Here is a 23,386-nt window from a genome sequence, read left to right as displayed (position 1 = left end):
ATGAACAAACAAAAAAGATCAAGTACAGGACTGACAAGATGGCTTAACAGGTAAAGGCACTTGCCACCAAGCATGATAATCTGAGTTCAGTTTCCAGCACCCATATGGTGAGGGAGAGAACTGACTCCTGAAAGTTGTCCTCTGACTTTTATATACATGCTATAACACATGTATGTAACTACTTACTCAACACATAAAATAAGTAAACAAACAAGCAAATAAATAAATAGAAAATTGTTTTGGAATGATCAGGTACAAATAAGCCAGGGTAATACTTGATGTATTGATGCTCAAGAGGCTTAGGCAGGAAGATTACAAATTAAATGTCAGAGCTGGACTGTACAATAAGCCTGATATATGTAGGTTGGACTACATAGTGAGACCCTCCTGAAAGGGAGAAAGATGCTGTGAGAACATGTGCTGTAGTGGCTCCATCTTTGGCCAGAGAACACTATCCAGTTTTGCCATGCAAGCAATAAGCAGTCCTAATAACTGGAGGTCTAATGTAGACCTAACTTCCAGAGCCACTGATCATGTCCCACAGTTCTGTTCAGAGGAGGTTGCTTTGGCCCCTTTAAGAACAGGCCCCACATGCACTGCTGCTGGCGGCCCTGCCTCCTGTCAGCCTCCTTCCTCCAGCCCCATAGCCACAGGAGGATTTCTCAGCAGAGGAAAAATTCCCCCTTTTACCTCCCCCTTCTCTTTAATGCCCGGGGCCCTTCACTTCCATAATTCTTCATTTTCCAGCCTTGAACGTAAGCCAGACACATCTGTCTGGCCATATGCGTGAACCCTGGAGTCTGTGCCGAGGTAGCTGTAAAACAGGGCCGGTGAAGGCCCTTCTGGGAGAGCACACACATGTGTGTGCCCTCAGGCCATTGGCTTCCTGCCCAGAACCACGGGGCCTCAGTGCTCAAACCCGTGTTAACCTTCTCTATTTTTCCTCTTTTTGTTTAATTTAAGGGGGAAAATCCCAAGGAAAAGGTATAAATTGTCCTGGGAGTAGGGGAGAGGCTCCTAGCTAGAGAGACCATTATTGTTGGCAGGTACCTGGGTCACACTAATACAATAAGGAAGAAAGGAGCATCCAGTGAATTAAGATCGGAGAGATGGGCTGTAAATTACACTGCTCTGAACTCCATCAGTCTCCAGGGTGTTAACCGAGAGGTGTAAGGCAAGTCCCCAGCTCCCAGCGCCTTTTACAGATGCAGCAAAACAGGAACCACACATGTTTGGGGAAGGGGATATGAAGATGGGGTTGAACAAAAGCCCCCTTGCCCCAGGATGGCTATAAAGTCCAAGTGTGATCTGGAGCTGTAGCCACACCTCCACTTCCCTGCTCCCACATAGGCCCTTGGGCCTCAATCTCATCTGTGGAGATGGGGGAGGTGAGGCCTGGCCTCCTTCTGCAGCCTGTCCCTCCCTGCTTCCGGCACTGCAAAGGAGCTGGTGAGTGGGGCCGACTAGAGGTCAGAAAAGGGGTGTGGGGAGCTCTCAGGGCCTGTGCAGCTGGAGCTACAGAGCCCAGGCAGGCCCTAGATGTAAGGGGTGCCAAGTCCACCCACCCAGGGCTTTGAGACCACACGCTCTGACTTAGCCCAGGCTTTACCTTGTTCCCTATGATGGTGCTTCCCTACTGTACTGATCCTGTCTACATCACTGCTTTTTGCCCGTTTTTGTTTGTTTGTTTGTTTTTTGTACTGCCCTTTTTGGGAGATGTCTAGAGTCCTTAGCAAGGTACATGGTTAGTATGGGAAGTTGGTCAGAAAGGTTTCATTCCTAACCAGGCACTCAGGGCCAAGCAGTCACTGAAAATTCTTCTCCAGGCATGAGGCATGGCCTCTTGGCACCTCATGCGATCCTGACCCTGTGAATCTCCTACCTCCTCCCCTGATTCCATGAGGCTCTTCTGTGATTTGTGCTGCTGTTGGGCGGGGTCAGGTTTCCTGAGCAGTTGCAAACATCCCACCTGAAACATAACAGGCTCTTCCTCTGGCCACAGCTATTGTTTCCCTCTGCATTATGGCCACAGTCTTGCTCTGTAGCCAGCAATGACATGTGTTCTGAAAATAGCTTCACTTGCCTGTCCCCTTCCCGCCCACCCACCCTCCTGAAGATGCAGTCACTCCTTTGTGGTAGCCCCAGGAGTTCCACTCTAAATATAGCCACAGTCCATTCACACTGCCACCCAGCCAGGGGGGAGGGGCACTGTGGAACAATGGGGTATGCACAGAGCACCCACACACACACACACACACACCTGTATGGAAGCTAGCGGAAAGCAGACACTCAGCCCTGGCTCCTAGCTGTCGGAGACAGTGTGGGAGCCAGTACACTACCAGTCCAGGGGCACGTTCACCCCTGAGCAGGAAAGCGCATCAGTCTGCAGAACTGGGCACCTCCCAGGCCTACTTCAGCCTCTGCCTAACAAGGTGCTATACCGCCAGATGGCTCCAGCTGCTGACAACTCATTGGCTCCTCGAAGCATCCCCCAGAGTCCCAAAATGGTCAAGCCTTTGACTGAAACACCTTTAAACTGATGGTTGTAGCAAGCTCAAAAAAGGGAGAGGATATATTTCTTTGGCTTTTTCAGAACAAGCATTATTTATTAAATATTAAAATTCAGGGTATAGAGCAGTGATTGAGCAGTTAAGAGCACTAACGGCTCTTTTAGAGGACATAGATTCCATTTCCAGCCAGTACCCACATGACAGTTCACAACTGTTTGTAACTCTAGTTCCAGGGGATCTGACACCCCATTACAACCTTCTCAGGCACTATATACACACATGGTACACAGCCTATTCATGCAGGGTTTTCTGTAAAGTACTATTTAGAAAATGAGACTATGTGATTGAGTTCATTGAGCTTCTGTAATAATTAGGCCCTATGAGCCTTATGTTAAATCTTGATGTCTCTGTAATCCCAGCTATAGGCTCAGGTGGGAAAATAACTTGAGCTCAAGATTTCAAAACCAACCTAAACATCAGAGAGACCCTGTGTTTATTTATTTTGAAACAGGGTCCCTAGTTCTGTGTAGATCAAGCTGGCCTTAAATTTGCAGAGACCCATCTACCTCTGCCTTTTGAGTGCTGAGATTAAAGGCGTACACCACCACATTCTGCAGAGACCCTATCACTGGGTCTCGAGCAAATAAGTCATCATACTTTAAAAAAAAAAAAAGCAACTACACTCTTTTTTTTTTTTTCTACTTGTATTTTGCTTTGAGTCTAGTCTCAAGCTCAGAACAGTACTCATATACTCTTCCCCATTCCAAGTTCTGGATTATGAGCATGTCCACACCTGGTTTAAACATCTGTTTATCCTTGTGGTGCTTTTGGTCACACAGAAAAGGGATTCTAAGAACTTTTGGGGGAAAATCTGTGCTTCAGTGTATTATCTGCTTTCTTTGGTTTCTCACCACTCTTACTTTTTTCTTTTCCCTTTTTTTTTCATTTTACTCCAGGTAGTTTTGAAAAATAGGTGCTATTGTTAGACACAGTTGAATGTATTTGTAATTCCTACTACTCAGGAAGTTGAGGCAAGAGGATCATAAGGTTTAAGTAAACCTGAGCAATTAGTAAAGCCCTATCAAAAAATAAAGATTATTCAACAATTATGAGTACTGCTCGGTGGGGCGGGGGTGGGAGTAGGGTGGTGGCACATGCCTTTAATCCCAGTACTCCGAGGAAGAGGCAGGCAGATCTCTGAGTTCTGGGTCAGCCTGATCTACAGAGCAAGTTCCAGGACAGCTAGGGTACACAGAGAAACCCTATCTCAAGGGGAAGGCAATGGGGGCGGAGTGGGGGAATAGTGCTGCTCTTATAGAAGACCTGCATTTGGCTCCCAGCACCCTTATGGTATTTCACAACTGCCTTTAACTCCGGTTCCAGAGATCCTGATAACCTTCGTCTGGCCTCTTCAGGAACCTGCATACATGTGGTGTACATAAACTCACGCAGGCACACACATATACACATACATTTTTTATTTTATTTTATTTTAAATTGACATCAGCATAATTTCTTCCTTTCCATTTATTCTGGACTTTTTTTTAAATTTAACTTTTATGTGCATTGGTGTGAGGATGTCAGATCTGGAACTTGAGTTACAGACAGTTGTGAGCTGCCATGTAGGTGCTAGGAATTGAACCTGGGTCCTCTGGAAGGGCAGCCAAAACTCTTAACCGCTGAGCCATCTCTCCATCCCTGAACATACATTTTTTAAATGAACCTTTACTTTTAAAAATTAACAAATAATGCCAGGTGATGGGAGTGCATGCCTTTAATCCCAGCATTGGGGAAGTGGAGGCAGGCAGAGCTCTGTGAGTTCAAGGCCAACCTAGTCTACACAGCTAGTTCCAAGAAACCCAAGGCTACACAAAGAAACCCTGTATGGAAAATAAATAATGAAAATCAGAAGTATCATTTTAAAAAAAAAAAAAAAAACAAGGTCCGGCTGGATGGTGGTGGCGCACGCCTTTAATCCCAGCACTCAGGAGGCAGAGGCAGGCGAATCCCTGTGAGTTTGAGGCCAGCCTGGTCTACAAGAGCTAGCTCCAGGACAGCTAGGACTGTTACACAGGGAAATCTCAAACAACCAAAAAAAAAAAAAGAGAGAGAGAGAGAGAAGGTCGGGGCTTCGGAGATCACTCACTGGGTAAAACACTTGCTCTGCAAGCATAAGGACCTGGGCTAGAGTCTCCAGCGCCCATGTAAACTAACATGTAACACTAACATGGGGCAAGGTCAGATCAAGTAGACCTCAGGAGTCTGCCAGCTAGCCAGCCTTCCTGAAATAACAAGTTTCCACTTCAGAGAGACCCTGTCTCCAGACAAAGTAGAAAACCATACAGAAAGATACTTGAATGTCTTGCTGTGGACTTTGTATACACATATATATGGGCACAAGTATCCCTAAACTCACATATATGCATCACATGTGTACATACATACACCAAAAAGAGAGAGTCTCACTGTGCTGTTCATGCTGGTCTTGAACTCATGAATGGGTTCATGTGATTTCTTGACTAGGTCTCCCAGGTAGTTGGGACTACATGCACATACCACTGTACCCAACTGGCTGTAATCTCACAAGAGAAATAAGTACTCCTGGGACTAGAAAGATGGCTTAGTAGTTTAAGAGCATTTAACCCAAGTTCAGTTCCCAGCAACTATAGGCTCACAACCACCTTTAACTCCAGCTCCAGAGGATCCAATACTTGTGGCCCCCATAAGCACCTGCATACATGCACACACACACTCAGTTGAAAACAATAAAAATAAGTTTTTAAAAGTAAATACTCCTGTGCCTCCCCTCCCTGTTCCCAGTTACTGATATCTTTGATGGTCACTCAGATACACAGAATGTAAAAAAGAGAAGAGAGTTATACAAGAAGAGTAGAAATTGTCGTTGTTGTTACTAATGTGTATCAGGCAATCTTTTTTTAAAAATATTTATTTATTTATTATGTATACAATATTCTATCTGTGTGTATGTCTGCAGACCAGAAGAGGGCACCAGACCTCATTACAGATGGCTGTGAGCCACCATGTGGTTGCCGGGAATTGAACTCAGAACCTTTGGAAGAGCAGGCAATGCTCTTAACCACTGAGCCATCTCTCCAGCCCCTGTATCAGGCAATCTTATGTGCAAGGTGAATGTAGAAGTTTGCTGTGTTATAAAACCTCTCATTTCTGGTAATGACATTACTCTGAACACAGAGCTTACATGATTTTATCACCCTCTGAAAGAAAGGAAGCAGCCACACTATATAGATCTTAGTAGAAGGAAGACTTAGGAAAGAAAGCCTCTGCCTGTTCTGCCTTGCTTCTTGATCTGTTATGTACCTTCTTCTATGACAACCAATTGTATTGGGGGAGGGGGAGACAGGTTTCTCTGTTTTACCAGCCCTGGCTGTCCTAGAACTCACTCTGTAGATCAATCTGGCCTCGAACTCAGATACCCACCTGCTTCTGCCTCCTGAGCACTGGGATTAATGGCATGGGCCACCACTGCCCAGATGTTTGTTGTAATTTTGTGTCTCAATTCTCAGTGTAGAGGAAACTTAACTTGTACAAGAACCTTCCTAGAGATGTAGCCCATCAGCTTCTTTAGCTGTTGCTATTGTGTCTGTCTCAACTGTTGTCAATTTGCTCCAGGAAGCTCCTATCCCTCAGAGATGGCTGAATTCTTAGCACTTCTCCTAAATTGAAGTTACTTTTCTCTTGCACACTTCATGCCAACATGGTCCTTCTGGCTTGGAGAATTTTTTTAAATTTTTTAAAAGTCTTTTTTGGCTTGTTTATGTGTTTGCTTGTTTTTGTTTTTGGCAAGGTCTTCTGCCAAGGATGATCTTAAACTCCTGGTCTCCTGTCTGCTACCATACCCACTTTGGAGTGCCTACACTTTCCTCAGGTTCCCAGTGCACTGTCTAAGAACCAGTGTGTCCCAAGCTGAGCTAAAGTTAGAGGGCTCCTGTGGAACTCTCCTTCCAGGTCAGCACATTTGACTCCAGGCCAGGCTGATCTGTCTGAATCTCAGCATTCCAGTTTGCACCCCCCTCGCTCCCACCAGAGGCTTCTGCAGCTTTTTACTCATGCAAACAAAAATAAATCTCACTACCGGCCTCTGAACTCCACAGCAGCGTGCTTCCCCCTTCTCCCTGAGCGTCCCATGGCTGTGAGTGGGGACTTGGCACTCTCCCCATCAACATCACTTTTTCACTCCCTGCGCATCCTGTGTCCTTCTCTCACCGTGCGACCCAGAGATCAGAATGGGACGTGACGGCCGGCACAGGCGCCGTGCACAGCTGCCAGGAATCTGACGGGTAAAATCTGGAAAAGTTGGGAGGGCAAATGCTAAACACATACAGCGCCACTCAGAAAGGACCGGAAACACAGACACCCATTGCAGAGAGCCTGACTCCTAAACCTTCTGAGTCTGCCATTCTTTTTATTGGTGCTGAACTAATCTTGGGACCCAGGTATGACTCCCCTCACCCACCAAGCCCACTGGTACCCTAGGAGAAGCGACAACAGCCTTGTCTAATCTCCTGAGACTGCATGAGGGCATGTGGGGAACAGGAAGCAGTTGTGTGGTGACTCACTGGGCAGAGCCAGGTTAGGGGAAGTTGTCTGCAGGCGTCCCTGGGACCGGATGAGGGCAGCCCAGCTTTGACCACCACACGCAGCTTGGCCCTGACCCATTCCCAGGAAATCATCTGCTACCTCTCTGAGAGACTATGGCAGTTCACCTTTCTAACCATGGACCAGAACTCCAGATACTCAAGGAAGCTAATGCTCCCTGAGCCTTATTCTAGGTTTTGCATCTGTCCTGTAATCAAACACCAGGTAGATTCACTTTGCCCCTCCACCCAGCCTGCCTTGGCTGCCTGGCTATTGGCCTTCCTGCTTACCACCAGCATACAGGTGGGATGGTCAAGGTCTTAGGAATCCATTGTTCATTCAGGGTGAAAGATGGCAGTCAGCGACTTCCTTAATGGAAGTCTAACCAAGGCTGCATATTATTTCTCAGACAGGAAAACAGAGATGTGGGGGTACTTCTTAAGACTAAGACCTCTATCACTATAGGTGTTAGCACACTAGCATTCATGAGCCATGTGGCAAAGCCTGTTATGTCCTCTCTCCCAGAAAGACAGAGCTCCAGGAAAAGCATTCTGGTAGAGTGACATGGAGAACCGAAGCCTGGGAAAAGGCTGTTCCTCTGTATGAAAAAGGACAGTAGAGTATTTACTCAACCTAAGCAGAACCATTTTCTGTTCTTCTAAATGCCCAAGCCAAGATTAGTAAACTGTGTTACTGTCCTGATGGCAACTCTCTGGGGAGGTACAGTGACCCAAAACTCCTGGCAAGGTGGCTGACACTTTCCCCTTGTGAGGTGAGATCAATTGGAGGGTTTCAGCAGACTGGGTCTCTCAGCCACATTTCTCATGCTGCCATAGTCCCGTGGCCTGTGTCTTCGCCAACTGTGGTGGCAGTGGCAGCAACAACTTACTCATAGGGAAAGGTCCCTGGTAGGTCACCGAAAAGCCACCCCCATCATTTGAAGGCATGCCCTTTCAGTTTTACTGTCGCTGTTAGTGAAGCCTAGGCAGCCTTTTTGCTGACTGTTGGTGGCCAGGCCCAGCACCGTGGGCCCCATCTCAGTTGGCACGCACATATACTTCCTCTGCTCTGTTTCTTGGTCTGTGTCCTTGCAGTTGCTATGTTTCAGAAGACCATAAGAGGGAGTGAGGGAACTGGGACTTGCCAACTTGTTATTCTGGGTTCCCACTGGTACTGGCTAGCTCCCTACACAGAATCTGCCAGAGCAGAGAGATCCAGCTGATCAGTTTGCTTCCTGACCATGGTCCCCAGAGGAAATAGCACAATAATGAATATATTCTGTAATGACAGATATACCCTAAACTTATTCCAGCAGGCCACTGCCACTCATATAAGACTGTCAGACTAGAGGACAATGGGCTTTGCAGATGTTCACAGAGATGTGAAAGGTTGTAGCACAGACAGTCCCTGGGTTGTGGGCTTCTAAGGGTGAGGGTGGTTGGTACACAGACCTACTAGTGATGGAGAGGATTGTTGAGTCGTATGGGGTAGGACACTTCAGGTTGTTCTGTTGTTTGTTTTTATGGCATTTCAGTTTGCACTAGGATATAACAAAAAAGTCCTGGTTTAAGTCAATTTAAAGGAAAAATGAAGTCAATAATGGTATTACTAGAACAGGAGTCTGACAAAGGGGTAAAAGTTGAGCAAAAAATGCTGGAGGTAGTGTGTCTTTAATCCTAGCAGAAGGCAAGGCAGAGGCAGGCAAATCTCTGTGTGTTCAAGGCCTATATATCAAGTTCTAGGACAGCCAGATCTACATAGAGAGAGACCTTATCTCAAAAAAGAAAAGAAAAGAGAGAAGGTAGAGAGCAAAAAAGACCCACATTTAGGAAGTACTTTGCAAGGCAAGGAAAGGTGGTAGCAGTTGTGATCTGATTGTTGCTCTTTGGGTCGTAACTTCATCTTTATACCCCTGTTGCAGGAAATGATAAATAGCATTCTGCTAATAGCTACTTTTTAAAAATTTTTATACTTTGTGTGCATGCGTCTGTTTGTGCGTGAGCACTGATACAATATGTATTTGGGTGTAATTTGTTGGAATTGGATCTCAACAACCCATATATCTTTTTCAAGGACAGGGTCTTACTCTGTAGCTGTAGCTAGTCTGAAACTCTCAAATGTTTGTCTGCTTCTGATTTCTGAGTGTTGGGATTAAAGGTGTATGCCACCACACTGGGCAATGTGTATCTACTTTTTGTTTGTTTTTTTCCCAAGACAGGGTTTCTCTGTATAGCCCTGGCTGTCCTGGAACTTATTTTGTAGATAAGGCGAGCCTCAAACTCACAGAGATCCACCTATCTCTGCCTTCTGAGTGCTGGGATTAAAGATGTACACCACCACATTATCCCCTATCTCATTTTAAAATGGGATGGAGGGGGAGAAAGAAAGATGAATTCTGATATAGATATTTCTAAGTGTTAGATTGAGAAGTACCCTTGTGCATGGTGCCTGTATAATAAATATGTGGAGTCCCTTTCCTAGCTGAGTTATTCACTCCCTTCTTATATTCTTGGTTTCTAGTCTTAAGATCCTTTCAGAAATTATTTTTTGATATCATCAAGCTTCTTTTTCAGTGATAGCCAAGGTTTAGTGGTACCTCATCCCTGGGCCATTTGGTCTGTGTTGATTTGACTGCATTACTTTGCTCAGCTCATGAGTCTGTCCCTCAGGCCTGAAGGGGTGGCTGTTCCTCTGGAGGGGGAAGAGATGTGTGGGGGCAGTATGCTTACACACTGTTGAGTCAGGGCCCTGGCTCACCCGCCTGCTCACTCTCTTGCTCCCTCACATTCTGTGTCCCTGTAGGCTGTTTTGGAAGATCAGAGTCAGATGAGGCAGATGGAGCTGGAGATCAGACCCTTGTTCCTCGTACCAGATACCAACGGCTTCATTGACCACCTGGCCAGTCTGGCTCGATTGCTGGAGAGCAGGAAGTACATCCTGGTGGTGCCCCTCATTGGTGAGCTGGGCGGGAGGACAGAGAGACCCTGCACGTGCATAGCAGCCCCCTCTACACCCCTCTGGAGCCAGGCAGGGTGACCTGGCTGTGCATGTGTAAGACAGGATTTGCAGGGAATGCATGGGGCAAGAAAAATTGTTTAATAATCAGAGTAGTTCAAATTATTATGGCTGATCCCATGGCTTAAACTGCTTGAGCAAATGGACTCCCGTGTCCCAGCAACCAGCGGCTACATGAGCCCAGCCCTTGTTTTTTCCTTATAAAGCTTGCAGTAAAACAGCAAAGCTGGTTCCCGTTATTGGTAAACACTCAGCCCTGGCAGATAACGGCAGTGCTGCTGGGTGGTCTGGCAGGGAGGCTGGGAGGATTTTGAAGTGGTTAGATGCCTTTGGTCTGATTGTCTTGTAGCTTTTCATGATCATTCTGTTGGTTCGAGGTAACATTCTTCTGGCCAATGTCACCCTAAGGCCAGCCTGACAGGAACCCTCCAGAGCATGACCTTTGGCTCACGCCTTTCAATTCCTACCACTTGGGCCATTGGTACTGGTGGAGTCTAAGCATCTCAGGGTCCAGCATGCCTGCTTTTCCTAGCCGGAGTGCTCATTGGAGACTATTGGGTGCCTTTAGTTCTTGGAGCTTCATGGTGTGTCAGCCTTGGATTATGTTTCGGTCTCTGGATACTTGTCAAATATAGCTAATGTCACTACTATAGCTGGTGGCTGTACTGGGGGGGACAAAGGTTGTGTAAGATGATTGCAAAGCCCAGGATTTTTAATGCCTCTCTTTCCGCAGCCATCTGAAGCAAGTTCGAGAGTCCTATTCTCTGGAAAAGGCACCAGACTGGCAGTCTGCCTGATAGGCCACCTCTGACATCTATGCCAAGATGTTCCATTGGGCCTTCCCTCCCAGTCCCAAGTGTCTTAGTGCCAGATGGGGGTGGAAACAAAGGGCAGGAAACATCCGCCCCTGCAGAGCCTGCAGAACCCTGGGGGGTTGTGGGAAACACGTTAGCACCACCTGAGAATGTTGGCACTGAAGCCTTCCTCCCTCCCTGTCTTCCTTCCCCTCCCCATGTGGCCTGGACAGAACCTCTTAAACCCAGGCCCTTAACCCTAGGAGAAGGTTTGCTGTACTTCAGAAGAAGAGCAGCTACTGTCATAAGGCAGAGCAACAGCACTACACATTGCCCTGAGCTTTCTGTTTGCCTCTCTGGGTACTAGGTAGACTGACTTACAGGCTTTATCACAGTACTTTCCTCCCAGGAGGTTTTTAGTTAGGGAAAAGAAAGTAGATTGGTCACTTTTGCTAGATGGTCAGTAACTGGTATAACCAAGAAAGTTCACTGTCATCTCAAGGTTGCCTCCCCAAACTGAGAAGGTACCACCTATAACTTCCTAGGCTAGCATTCACTGACACTACCTGTGCCCCTACTATGTGCTTGTTCCTGAAAGTCAGAGCTGTGACCCTTTGCCCTAAAGAACTTAACTTTGTTAGAGAAATCCAGATTTGGTAGGAAAGGGGCAAACATAAGAAAACCTAGAGGATACATTCAGAGCAAAGTCAATGACCCTAAGGGTACTAGCAACTGACAGCTGTATTGAAGCCACCCAGGCCAGGCGCTTTGACCCTGTGTCATCTGGGCAGATCCCTGTATTCAGAGCTGTAAGTGGAGCTCCTGTTCACTCATCCTTTCCTTGGTGGACTCCTACCTTAGGACCAGAGCAACAAAGGGTTAAGCTTACAGCCTTCCCTGCTTGTGTCTTGTGCTCTTTAACCTGCTCCGTGCTCTTTAGGTCTGACCCCAGCATTGAGAAGTCCCGCCTGGTGCAGAAGCACAAACAAGCGTCCCCTTTGAAGCCTGTTTAGTTTGGAAGCAGGAAAGCAGATTTTGGGATAGAATACCAGTTTTTCCTGTTTGATGTTCTGTTTGCTGTACCATACCACCCATCCACCACTGCCACACATTGTGTGGACCTTGCAGCTTCATGATGCTAAAAGTGTATGTGTGTGTTCCCATATGGGCCCTTTCCAGAAAATGTTTCTGAATACCCAGACAATGAGTGCCAGGCTCACCATGGAACAGCATGCTCATGCCGACTCCCCAAGCTATGAATCATTATACTAAGGAGAGGCCTCAGACCCCAAACTCTCCCCAAGCCCCCAAGGAGCGCATATTTCCCACTTGACCTCAGGCTTTTGGCTGGAATTTTGGAAAGAATCTTCACCAGAAAATGAAGCCATGTCCCAGACACATAGACAAGCAGACAGGCACGCGCATACATGCGCGCGCGTGCGAGAGCACACACACACACACACACACACACACACACACGTGTAGTATCAAGGAGGTAATGTGCCAAGGTTATGGTTTTGTGAAATACCAGGGCCCTTGCAAGTAAGTCTGGCTGTCCTTCCTTGGTGGCATCCCTGTACTCTTCTCCTACTGACGATAGGACCCCGCCCCCTTTTAGATGGCTGTGGTTCAGACCCAAGTAGCTGAGGACGGGCACCTCACTTACCATTTTGCTAATATGTTCTTAAGGTACCCTTTTAATTTAATCCTATAACTCTGGAATGCTAGCTCCAGAAAATCTTCTAAGTTCCTTCTGGGAGGAAGATGGGGCTCAGAGGAAGAAGTAGATAGGAGCTGAGGCTCAATAAGTCTTGGGCCCTTTCTTATCCCCCACAAGGGCCCATCCTACTGTAGTTTCATTGGAAAACTCCTGTGGAGAGAGGGTCTCTATTGTCTGTGAAGGCGCCTGGCAGAAAAAGTGGGCAGAGACCACAGGCGAAGGCAAGCATAATTGCTGATTGTAAACTCTGTTTTATCAGTGATCAATGAGCTCGATGGCCTTGCCAAAGGGCAGGAGACAGACCACCGGGCTGGGGGCTATGCCCGTGTGGTACAAGAAAAGGCCCGGAAATCCATCGAGTTCCTTGAACGGAGATTTGAGAGTCGGGACTCTTGCCTGCGGGCCTTGACTAGCCGTGGCAATGAACTTGAATCCATCGCCTTCCGCAGTGAGGACATCACTGGACAACTGGTGAGACACCACCACCACCACTACCACCCCCGCCAGGGAAAGCCCATGGTCCACTATAAGAAGTGTTCCTGGCCCGGCAGTGGTGGCTCATGAGCCTTTAATCCCAGCACTTGGGAGGCAGAGGCAGGTGGATCTCTGTGAGTTCGAGGTCAGCCTGGTCTATAAGAGCGAGTTCCAGGACAGGCTCCAAAGCTATGGAGAAACCCTGTCTCAGGGGTGGGGGTAAAATGTTCCTGAAAGGAGGGAGTAAAAGAAGGCTTTTTGAGCCTGGGCAGCTGAGGGATAGGCAAGACCCAGGAGGGGAAGAGTACCTTGTTCCCTGTATCACTGAGGACAGTTAAACTCAGCCAAGCAGAGCCAGAGCATTCTTGAATGAGCCTCCAGGACAACCCTGGAAGTACCTCTGCCTCTGCATGGCGCCCCCTCCTGCCCAGTGGTGATTTTCACACTGTTTTCTTCCAGGGTAATAACGATGACTTAATCCTCTCCTGCTGCCTGCACTACTGCAAAGACAAGGCTAAGGATTACATGCCTACTAGCAAAGGTACAGTCTGGCCTCTCCTTGGACCATCCATCCCTCTGTCCTACTTTATCCCACCCATCCATAGTTCATAAGAAGAGTCCCTCTACTGACTTTGGCCTGCAAAGCCCATACAGGGCCTGAGGCCATCTTGTCCATCTTCCCAGAGGTTAGACCTCCTATCATAGATTCCTTGTCCCCAAACAATGCCAGGCGAGATCTGGGGCCAACTAGGGATGATCCTCGCTAGTCCTGCTCTAGGCAGTGAACATTCCCACTCAGTCTGCATCCATTTCCTTTCTTGGGTCCTCAGTGAGTTCCTTCTGACAGCAAGAATGTCTTATGATTCAGTATAGCTTGTTCTGGCCATGTTCTCCTGAACCCAGCTCTTTGCTGCCCTGAGAAGTAGAGCCTCTAGTGGACATACTTTTTCTTGGCCATGCTCACCTCCCTAGCCATTCCAGAGTATCCCTTGAATGTTAACCTATATCAGGCCTGCAATGGAGGTCCTCCCCAGCCAGGAATAGGCCTTTCTTCTGGACCTCTACTGCAGTGAGCTGTAGTATTTTATAGGCTAACTGGAGCTGGAAGTAGGGACAAACTTAAAGACTGAGCCCATAGCTGAGTTTTAAAAAGTTTTGGTGAACAAAATCCCACCTCTGGGCCACCGTAGAACTCTCAAGTGTCTGACCATCTCAGCCTTGAATGTCCTGCCCAGCCCCATGGGACCAATGACACACAGAAGACTTTGCTACTGCTTCCCAAGATTACATTTCTTCTTGTGGAAGGGAATTCTAACCTCTCCTAGCTCAGTATTGTGTGCTGAGCTAATAAATCTTATCAATGGGTCTCTGCTCATACCTGTGTAGCCTCATGATTTTCTTTCTGACTCTTGTTCCTCTAGCTCCAATAGAAGTCCATGCCCTCAGTTCTGACTTGCTGGCTAACCCAGGAGTTGTCCTCTGATTGCTCCTTCCTGCACATTATCACAGCCCTCCCTCATGCCAGTGTTTCTGCACCAGGAGCTAGTCAGTAATCCACCACTGCTGTTCCACAGAGGGGCTACCACATGTACTCTCCCTGAGGGCCAGACCTGGAATGTACAACTGACAAATTAGAATCCTGGCTGAGCCAGAAGAGTTTGTGACTTGCCCCAGGGCAGTTTCTTAGAGGGGCGCAGGATTGCAAAGATCCTGTGGAAAAGTATGGCTCCAGTAATCCTCAGCTACCAAACTGTTTTGTTCTTAGCCCAGATGCTTTTGGACTCAGGCTCTACTAGTCCTGCCACCCCCCCATCACCCCCAAACTGCCTACAGAAACCCACTGCCATCCTGGGGACCGCCCCTATCAAAATTACATCAGCAACGTCTGGTGTAATCAAACCCCATTTGTCAGTGTGAATTCTTAGCAGATTAACTTGTCAAATTCACAGAGAAACCGTCACCAAATGTTTATGTGTAAACGATGTTGAATTTTAAAATCATGTGGATTATGGCGGATGGGGCCTGACAAGATGACAGTCTCTGGTTTCTAACAAAGTGAAGTTACCAGTGTCAAAACAGAGGATGTTTATTGTTAAAAATGTCTCAAAGTATCCACAGAAACCCCTACAGACCCCTGCCAGCAATGCTGGGCCTTTGCTGGCTGACCTAAGGCCTAGGACTCTTCTGGTCTGAGGCCCAGGGCAGGAATAGTAGAGTTGCAGACAGACCCAGACAACAGCTGGGAACCCCATGTAGCACCCCACACCACTATCCTACCACATACACACATTCCAGGCCCAGGCCAACAGAAGGGTCTTAGAACTCCCTTATTCATGACCACCTTCTTCACCTTCTGTACACAGCCCTCTCCCTCCTCTCTTTCCTCACCACCATCAGCCTCATGAGCCTCTCCCTCTTCATCCCCAAATTCCTCTCCTCCCCAGGCTGAAAGCCAATTCTCAGCCTCCCTGCCTGGAGCTGGCAAGCCCAGAACTACTCAGGTCAGACATGATGTTTGCAATCCCCCAGCTCGCCAGCCCTAGCAGTCCCCAAACACCACAGGACATTTCCTGTGCCTTTGCTCTCTGCCAGACCTCTACTAGGAAATGCCAGGCCAGGACGTAGGGGTAAACCCGCCACCCAAGCAGCCATGCCCAGGGCTTGGAGTATCACTTAAGCGATTGATGTTTAAGTTTAAGGTCTCTCCTGTATTAGTCAAAAGCAGAGAAAGACTGCTATAAAAACTTATCTAAAAGACAAAGGCTATCTGTACTGGTACAGATTGATTTCTAAGTTATGTAAAATGCATCAAGACAGTGTGGCTAATAAGATCTCAGTGTTACAGGTGTGGGGGGGGCTCTATACATATGCTAATGTGTGTATTTACAGAAGTACATAAGGATACTACAAGACACAGAGCTACCTGGGTTACAAGGCATCTGGGAGGACAGTCCTGCCTCTACTTTTCTTTTGAACCTTTTGTACTATTAGATGTACATAGATAACTGATTTAATAGATCCTTTAGCCATAGCCACAAAGCCCTTTTAGCCCAACCTCTCCTGAGAGGTCCCTGGATCTAACCCCTTTCCCCACATTTGTAAGCTCTTCCCACTTAACTATTCATCTTTGGATTTTTAGCCTTTGGGTACATAAAACAGAGAATGTGTTGTAAGGAGTGGTAATGGGAGGCTGGGGCCAACAGTATGGTTAGGAATCAATGGCAAGGGGCTGTTTCCTAATAGTTCAGATCCTGGAGGACAGGTCTGTGGATCTCGGTGGCCAGGCACAAGAGTCCTGTGTGGGAGGTGGGCGTTCACAGCAGCAGCACAACTCTTGCCTAGCTTGACCCTTTAAGCAACAGTGATACTCTGAGTCTGGAAAAAGGAAAGGGCTTGCCCCTGCAGGACCACATTCCCCTCAGGACAAGAAATGGCATTTGACACTTTATCCTCAGTAGAGCCCATCTGCTTTCTGTGCCAACAGAGGAACCGATCCGCCTGCTACGGGAAGTGGTGCTGCTGACCGATGACCGGAACCTGCGGGTGAAGGCACTGACAAGGAATGTGCCTGTGAGGGACATCCCAGCCTTCCTTACGTGGGCCCAGGTGGGCTGAGGGGGCCACACTGGGGCCCACCCCCATGGAACCATTCCTGAGAGGCCACCAGGCGTCCAGTGTAGCACGGAAGATGTCCACGTGCCTGAGCCACCAGTCCACCCAGACAATAAACCATCCTCTTCCAACCTCACGCCGTGGCCGTGCTGTGGGGGAGCCGCTCCTCACAGAGCCCCTCCCAAGGGTCAGGCGGAAGCTGCTGGGACCCTCCTGGGCTACCAAGTTTAGCAGGGAGGTGACTGGCTACAGTGACAACAGGTGGACAAGCCAGATAGGCCACCAAGCTCTCAGCCTTTCTCCTTCCTGTCTGGTTTCAGGGCTGGAAGGAGGCCTGCTCAACCCAGGGACCCAGCCACTCTGTAGTGGCAATGGGGCAGAGGTTCCAGAGTTTCAAGTGAAATGATAGAGCCCTCAGTCTGCAGAACCTCTCTCCTGAATGTCTGAGAGGCTTTGGCTGTTAGGAAGAGTGTACCCAGGGGGTCTCTGTCTCCCTGAGGCCTAGGCCCCTATGGACCCACACTGGGTTCTGTCCATAACAGCAGCCCTAGCCCTTCACTCTACACACACATATTTCATACACAAACACACACACACACACACACACACACACATATTTCTCTTCCTGTCCACATCAGTCTTTGTCCTTGCACTTTGCCCTTGTTTTCCCTTCGGGCAGTCATGGGTCTAGAGGGAAGGGACATCTAGTCTTGGGCCCGTGCTTCCTGAGTGGCCTCCCACCTGCATATGCTTCTAATACTTGGCCTTCCTTTCTCACTAGCACCCTCTTGGGGAAATTTCCTCAGACTTTTCTTGTACCTTCTTTGTTTGCCTTCCCTTTCTAGTTGGCTCTTTCATCACCCCAAGGGCCCTCAACTTCCTCACCTCAGTTCCTTGTGGGGCTTCTCGCTCTGAATCCCCACACATACCTGTGACTGGAACCAAATACAGCTTTCCCAGCTGTCTTTTCCTTCCCAATCCTCCTTACACCTCTGAGAAGCTTCCCCGCTGGTGGAGGTGGGCCCAGAACCTGGGGTGTTTGGCCAGTTCCTTTCTCTATCCTCCTATTCTCTACCCAGAAGAGGGGAGACGGGGCTCCTTTAGCTTCTGAGGGTTTTGTTTTGTTTGTCCTTGGTGCCCCTCTGTTCACAACCTCACTTGGAGGTGCCCTACCAGGAATGAATTCCTTCGGTCTAGCACAGGGCAGAGAAGGCAGTCTTTGTTGGAGTAAATCTCAGTAGATGACACGGCCCACAGCCTGACTGTACCCACTTCTCCGAGTAGCAGTGTGCACCACCAGGGGTGCTCTGCCCTCTTCAGGCTCGGGGCCCTACCAGAAGAGAGCTGTGCAGGAGAGCCTAGGACAGTGATTTTGGGGTACAAATGCCCAGGGCTCAGAAGACCGTGTCTGTTGAGTTGTAAGGCCCAGGCCCTTTGAGGTCCTCTCCTCGGCTGTGAAGGCCATTGGCTGAGGGTGGGGGAAGTGGGAGAACACCTTTCTTCTTTCTGTCCCATTTGAAACCCTGGTTTTGTTTCCTTAATAAATTTTTAGTTGTGAAACATATTGACCTCCTGTTGGTCTATTTTTGGGACTGAGGAGGGGAGGCAGACTCAAGCCTGTACACCTGTGTTGGGGCCCTGCCACCCACCCTGGTGCAGGGGCAGAAGAGAGGCACAGGATTAGGGACCTTGGTTACTGCTTTATTGCTGTTTGGTTGAGTATAGAAAATGGAAGCGGCTCTGGGAGAGCCTGTGTACAGAGAAGGGAATATACAAAGGGACAGAACGGGAACCAAGGAGACCTCGCTCCAACCCAGCTAAAGCTGGGCTCAGGATAGGGGCCACCTGGGGCGCATGCAATAAATACGATGGGGCCCCAGGAAGAGGAGGGGGACCTCGGAAACAGAGACAGGTGGGCCAGGGCTGTCATCCCTGGCTCAAGACCTGCCCACCCTGGTGGGTCAGGAAGGGAAGGATTGGCCCTGGGGCTAGTGCCACTTGTGCAAAATGAGGAACTTCACATTATCAGTCCCGGGCTGGGCAGGAGCCGGGGGGCGGGGAGGCCCTCCGGCGGCTCAGTCCCCTCCCCTCTCCCCAACTGTGCCCAGTGCTCCTACCCCAGCGGGGAGATTCACAGTGAGAATGGGTGTGGTCGCAAGGGCCGGAGGTAGGGCTGGGAGCGTCCGAATAGTGGCCCCCTCCTTCCCCCAAGAGCAGCATGGAGCCAGGGGGAGGGGGCCAACGAACCACAGGGAGAGGCGGGGTTCTCCTTTGGTCAAAGCTGATATCAAAAATATAAATCTCCCTTCCCCTATCCCACCCCCGTCCCGGGGTTTTCCCCCCACCGGCTTCCCCGGGTTAAGGCACAAAGCAGTGAGGCCAGGTGAGGCGTAGAAAGGTGGGGCCACCACTGCGGCGCTGCCGCTGCTACCAGTTATCCCCGAACCGCCGGGTAGCGCCAGGCGCACCTGCGAGGTGCGCTTTAAGTGGGAGAGAAACGGTCGATGGTCCGGCCGTCCGGTCCCGCGGCCAGGTGCGCGCCCTGGCTCAGCACCTCTGCCGCCTTATCCGGGCTGAGTCCCAGCTCGGCAGTGAATTTGGCCAGCGGGTAGAGGCTCTCGAGCGCCACCTTGGGGTCGTGCAGGAAGTGCGTGGTCTGCGCCAGCAGCTCCGCCGCAGCTGCCTTGTCCTGTTGCTTCAGGCTCAGCTGTTCAGCTGTGAGGCGGGCCACAGCAAAGACACCCTCCGGGAAATCGAGCTTGCCCTTGCCGTCGGGGCCGGGGACGCCAGGTAGTCCCCCAAGGCCAGCCAGCGCCCCGGCTGCGCCAGCCGCGCCACCTACAGCGTGCATCTTCATGTGGCTGATGAGGTTGCGCTGTTGAGCAAACTTGCCACCACACACCTGGCACTCGTAGGGCTTCTCTCCCGAGTGGATGCGCATGTGCTCCGTGAGGCGGTACTGACGGGTGAAGCGCATTCCGCACGCGTCGCACGCAAAGGGCTTCAGGCCTAAGTGACTACGCATATGGCGTGTCATGGTTCCGCGCTGCGTGAACTTCTTCCCGCAGATGGTACACGGATAGGGCCGTGTCAGCCAGTGCGTCTTCTCGTGCTGCCTCAGCGTGGCTGGGTCCTTGTAGCTCTTGTCGCAGGAGGCGCAGCGGTACGGCCGCAGCAGCTCTCCCAGGCCGCCCGGGGGCCCAGTGATCTTGTCCCCACCACCACCAAAGGGGGGCCCGAGGCCGGCGGCCCCAGCAGCCCCCTCAGCAGCCTCTGCCCTGCCATACAGCGCCTCCTCTTCCTCCACGTGAGCCTCCACGTGTGCATTCAGCTGCTCCGAGCTGGGGAAGCCTTTGCCACAGGGGATGCACACGTACAGGTTGTCACCAAAGCTCTCAGGCTCGCCATAGGCCAAGTGCGGGCACGGGTAGCCATCCAGGTGGCCACTGGGTGGGCTGGGGTCCTCGCTGCTACCAGTCTCTTCACTGCTGCTCTTGTAGTCATCTCCGTCAGCGCCTGTGCCTGGGTAGCGTGGCGGGGCCACCAGGCCGAGCGGGGGACCCCCGGGTGAGGCTGCCGGGTCCCCACCGCGTTCCTCGAGGCGCTCGTCTGGGGAGCGGCGATCTCGGACCAGATCATCGCCATAGTTACCCAGTACTGGCTCGTGCTTCATCCAGCGGTAGAGGAGGCTGGGGCCGTCGGGGCGGACGGGGGGCTCGGGTCCCGGACTGCCGCCGCTTCCTCGAAACGGGTCTGGAGTCGGTACGGCCTCTTCCAGCTTCTGGAAGGGCAAAGGCGGCAGCAGCGGCAAGGCGAGCGGTGGCTCCTTGTAGACTGCGGACGCCGTACCGGGAGCGCTGTCCGGCCGCTGAGGCAGTTCTCGTTCACTCAGCGGTCGCTCGGGGACTGAGGAGTCTGGCGGGCTCTTCTTGGACAGATCCAGGCCACAAAGCTCCGGGGCGCAGAGTGAGGCTGCTGGGCCCGGGGCTGAGGCATATAGCTCGGCGCAATGGGTGTTGACCGCGGCCTCGGGCCCCGACGGCGGCTCAGCAGCAGGCGGCGGCGGCGGCCCGGCCGGGGACGAGTAGCAGGCCTGGATGACGGGCGTGGCGGCCCTCAAGCCCCGGCCGGGCCGCCCACAGGGCGCTTAGCCGCCGCCGCCGCTGCCTCCTCCCCGCAGGTGGCAGTACTTGCCGTGGCGTTTGAGGCGCTTCTTGCACAGAGCCACGAGGTCAGGGATCTGCAGGTAGCTGGCGGCGGCCAGCACGGCGCCCAGGCTCGGCTCGGCCCCCGGGGCCACTGCTGCTGCAGCTGCGGCCTCAATACTGTCAGTCAGGCGGCCGGTGTAGATGAAGTCCAGCACCAGGCGGAACACGGCCGGGCTCACCATGTCATGGTCCAGGTTTAGCAGGTTGTCATGCACCACCAGGGACTTGAGGTAGGCGCTGCTGGCCGCCAGCACGTTCTTGTGCGCGCGGAAGAGGGCGTTCTGCACCACGATGATCACGTCGCACAAGAAGCCCTTGGTGCGCTGGTTGTTGAGCTGCAGCAGTAGCTGCCTCGAGTGGCCAGGCGCCTCCATCGTGTCCAGCATCGTCTGCCCAGCACACTCTCCTGCGGGGGGGGGGGGACACACACCAGCTGGGTAAAAGCTAGGCCGGGCCGGGCCCTGGCCGCTCGCACCCAGCCCAGCACTGCTCCCCTCCGCTTCCCCTTCCCCTCAGCTGAGCAGGAGCCTGGAGCACCAAGGCCTGGTCACTAACAGAGAAGCCTCAGCGGCCTCCGGGAGTAGGAAGCTAGGCCCGCTGGCCCCAGACCGAAGGAGCAGGACGAGAAAGGCTGTGGATGGAGAGGAGGCCAGGTTAGCCTATTTGTCCCAGCCCCAGATGCTGCTGGGCACTCGAGCTGGGTGCTGGGAACTTCCTGGGAGAAAACTATTCGGGCGAAATGACCCTTGCGGAGACAATTACCCGATTTAAGTAAAATGTCCGCTTCAGGAAAAGTCATTCAGGGCCGAAAAGTTTGCCCAAGTGGGGAGAAAAGGAGCCGAGCAAAAAGCGACTCCCGCCTCGAGAGAAGTTGCCCCAGTTAGGGGAAGTGATAAGGAGGACCGGAGCACGATGCCCATCGAGGCGCCGCCCTGGCCGGGGGCTGTCAGGCCTTCGTTTGGGCCGGCCGCCCCGGCGCGGCGCGGGGAGCGGAGACAGTGGCTGCGGTGGCGGGCAGAGCGCGAAGGCCGGGCCCTGGCGCGGGGAGGGCGTTATATCGGGGCAGGAGGCTGAGGCAGGAAGCAGGTGGGGGGGAGGGGGGAGCCACGCAGCTCCCAGGGGAGGGAGGGGGCAGCGCCCCGGGCGGGCACGACGCACAGCCGGCTGAGGCCCTGACCCCGGCCTGCGCCCCACCCGCGTTCCCGACCCAGCCCCGGCCTCGACTCTACATCTCTTCCCCAGCTCCCCTCGGCCCCGTCTCCCCCGAAACTCTGCCGCCCCAAACTTGGGGAAAACTTTCCCAACTTCAGACAGGGCGGGAGGAGCGCGCCGGCCTTAGTCCCTCCAGCCCCCAGTTTCTCCTCTAGGCCCCCAATTTCAGCAGCCTGGCGGCCCCGGGGACCCACGCTTAGTCTTGAGCCGCCCTGCCCGCGGGCGAGCGCGCCCGCCCCTGTTCCCCGCCTGGCCCGCAGGGCCTCGCGGGCCCGTTACCTGCGGCCGCAGCCCAGCCCGGCTTCCCTCCCCGAGGCTGTGGCAGCTCCTAGCCTGCGCCCCACCCGCCCCGCTGCCAGGCGCCGAGCTGTGCCAGGGCAGCGCCCCTGGCAGCCCCGCCCGCCGGCTCCCCTTGCCTTCCCCTCTCCTCCCCAGCCCATGTGCGGGCAGAGCCGGCCCCGGACCGCTGACCCCGCTGTGAACCCGCCGACGAGCAGCGGCTCAGCCATCCCGAGTCCTCTAGGGAAGACACTTAGTGCCCTAAACGCCTGCGGCGACCCGGGACGCCCGCGCCTGAGGATGCTCCCCCGCCGGCCCGCGCGCGAGGACCAGCCCGTCCCGGGTCCCATGCCTGCCCCTCCCGGTCGCCAACTCGAGGACCCACCTGGGGGGCATGTCGGAAGCCCCGGGCCCGGCTGCCGGCGGATCCAGGGGGGGACGTGGCTGCAATGCGCTGCCCTCCGCCCGCCGGGCCCCCGGTCGGTCTGTCCTGCCGGTCCGTCCTCCCCGCGTCCTGGTCGCGTCTCAGCCCCACCGCGCTTTCCGCACACTCTTATCTGGAGCGGCCCGAACCGGCAGACGCTGCCGCGGCCATGGCGCCACCTCGCGGCCGCGCGGAATGTGTATGGCCGGGCTGCGACCTCTGGCGCACACCTGGGCTGGAGACTTACAGATGAGGAGCTGGGCTGGAGACTTACAGATGCGGAGCTGAGCTGGAGATCTGCAGGTTCACACTTCCAGATGTGCCCACCTGGGGACCCAGATATCGGACCTGGGAGTCCCATAAACCTTAGAGTTTTGAGCTGCGTGCTCCCGAGTACATATTTCTATGTAATAAGGCGCCAATTCAGAAAAAGTTCTGTCTTCAGAAAGGGAACTCTGAAGTCGGGTGTGATGGCACACTCTTGTAATGCTAGCACCAGGGAGTTGGAAGCGGGAGGACCA

At 52.1% G+C, this 23,386-nt stretch overlaps 2 protein-coding genes across 3 annotated transcripts in view; one reads left to right on the top strand and one right to left on the bottom strand.

Annotated features, from left to right (window-relative positions):
• Positions 1 to 18,306, top strand: part of Smg6 (SMG6 nonsense mediated mRNA decay factor) — a 249,788-nt gene extending 231,482 nt beyond the window's left edge. For both annotated transcript variants that reach the window (XM_050128896.1, XM_050128897.1), the window contains exons 16-19: positions 9,930 to 10,083; positions 12,916 to 13,127; positions 13,590 to 13,671; positions 16,615 to 18,306. In XM_050128896.1, coding sequence (XP_049984853.1) covers positions 9,930 to 10,083; positions 12,916 to 13,127; positions 13,590 to 13,671; positions 16,615 to 16,745 — 579 coding nt within the window. In that variant the 3' untranslated portion in view covers positions 16,746 to 18,306. The remainder of the gene's footprint in view (positions 1 to 9,929; positions 10,084 to 12,915; positions 13,128 to 13,589; positions 13,672 to 16,614) is intronic.
• A 116-nt stretch (positions 18,307 to 18,422) lies between these two features.
• Hic1 (HIC ZBTB transcriptional repressor 1) lies at positions 18,423 to 22,132 on the bottom strand. The gene is given in 2 exon segments (XM_050128904.1): positions 18,423 to 21,356; positions 21,713 to 22,132. Coding segments are annotated over 2 exon segments (2,169 nt in total). The 5' UTR covers positions 21,750 to 22,132; the 3' UTR covers positions 18,423 to 19,224.
• Positions 22,133 to 23,386: the final 1,254 nt, after the last annotated feature.

This window comes from Alexandromys fortis, unplaced genomic scaffold, assembly GCF_014885135.2.
Source record: "Alexandromys fortis isolate MF-2015 unplaced genomic scaffold, M_Fortis_MF-2015_v1.1 scaffold_80, whole genome shotgun sequence".
Lineage (NCBI taxonomy): Eukaryota > Metazoa > Chordata > Mammalia > Rodentia > Cricetidae > Alexandromys > Alexandromys fortis.
This window is presented reverse-complemented; position numbering and strand designations above follow the sequence as displayed.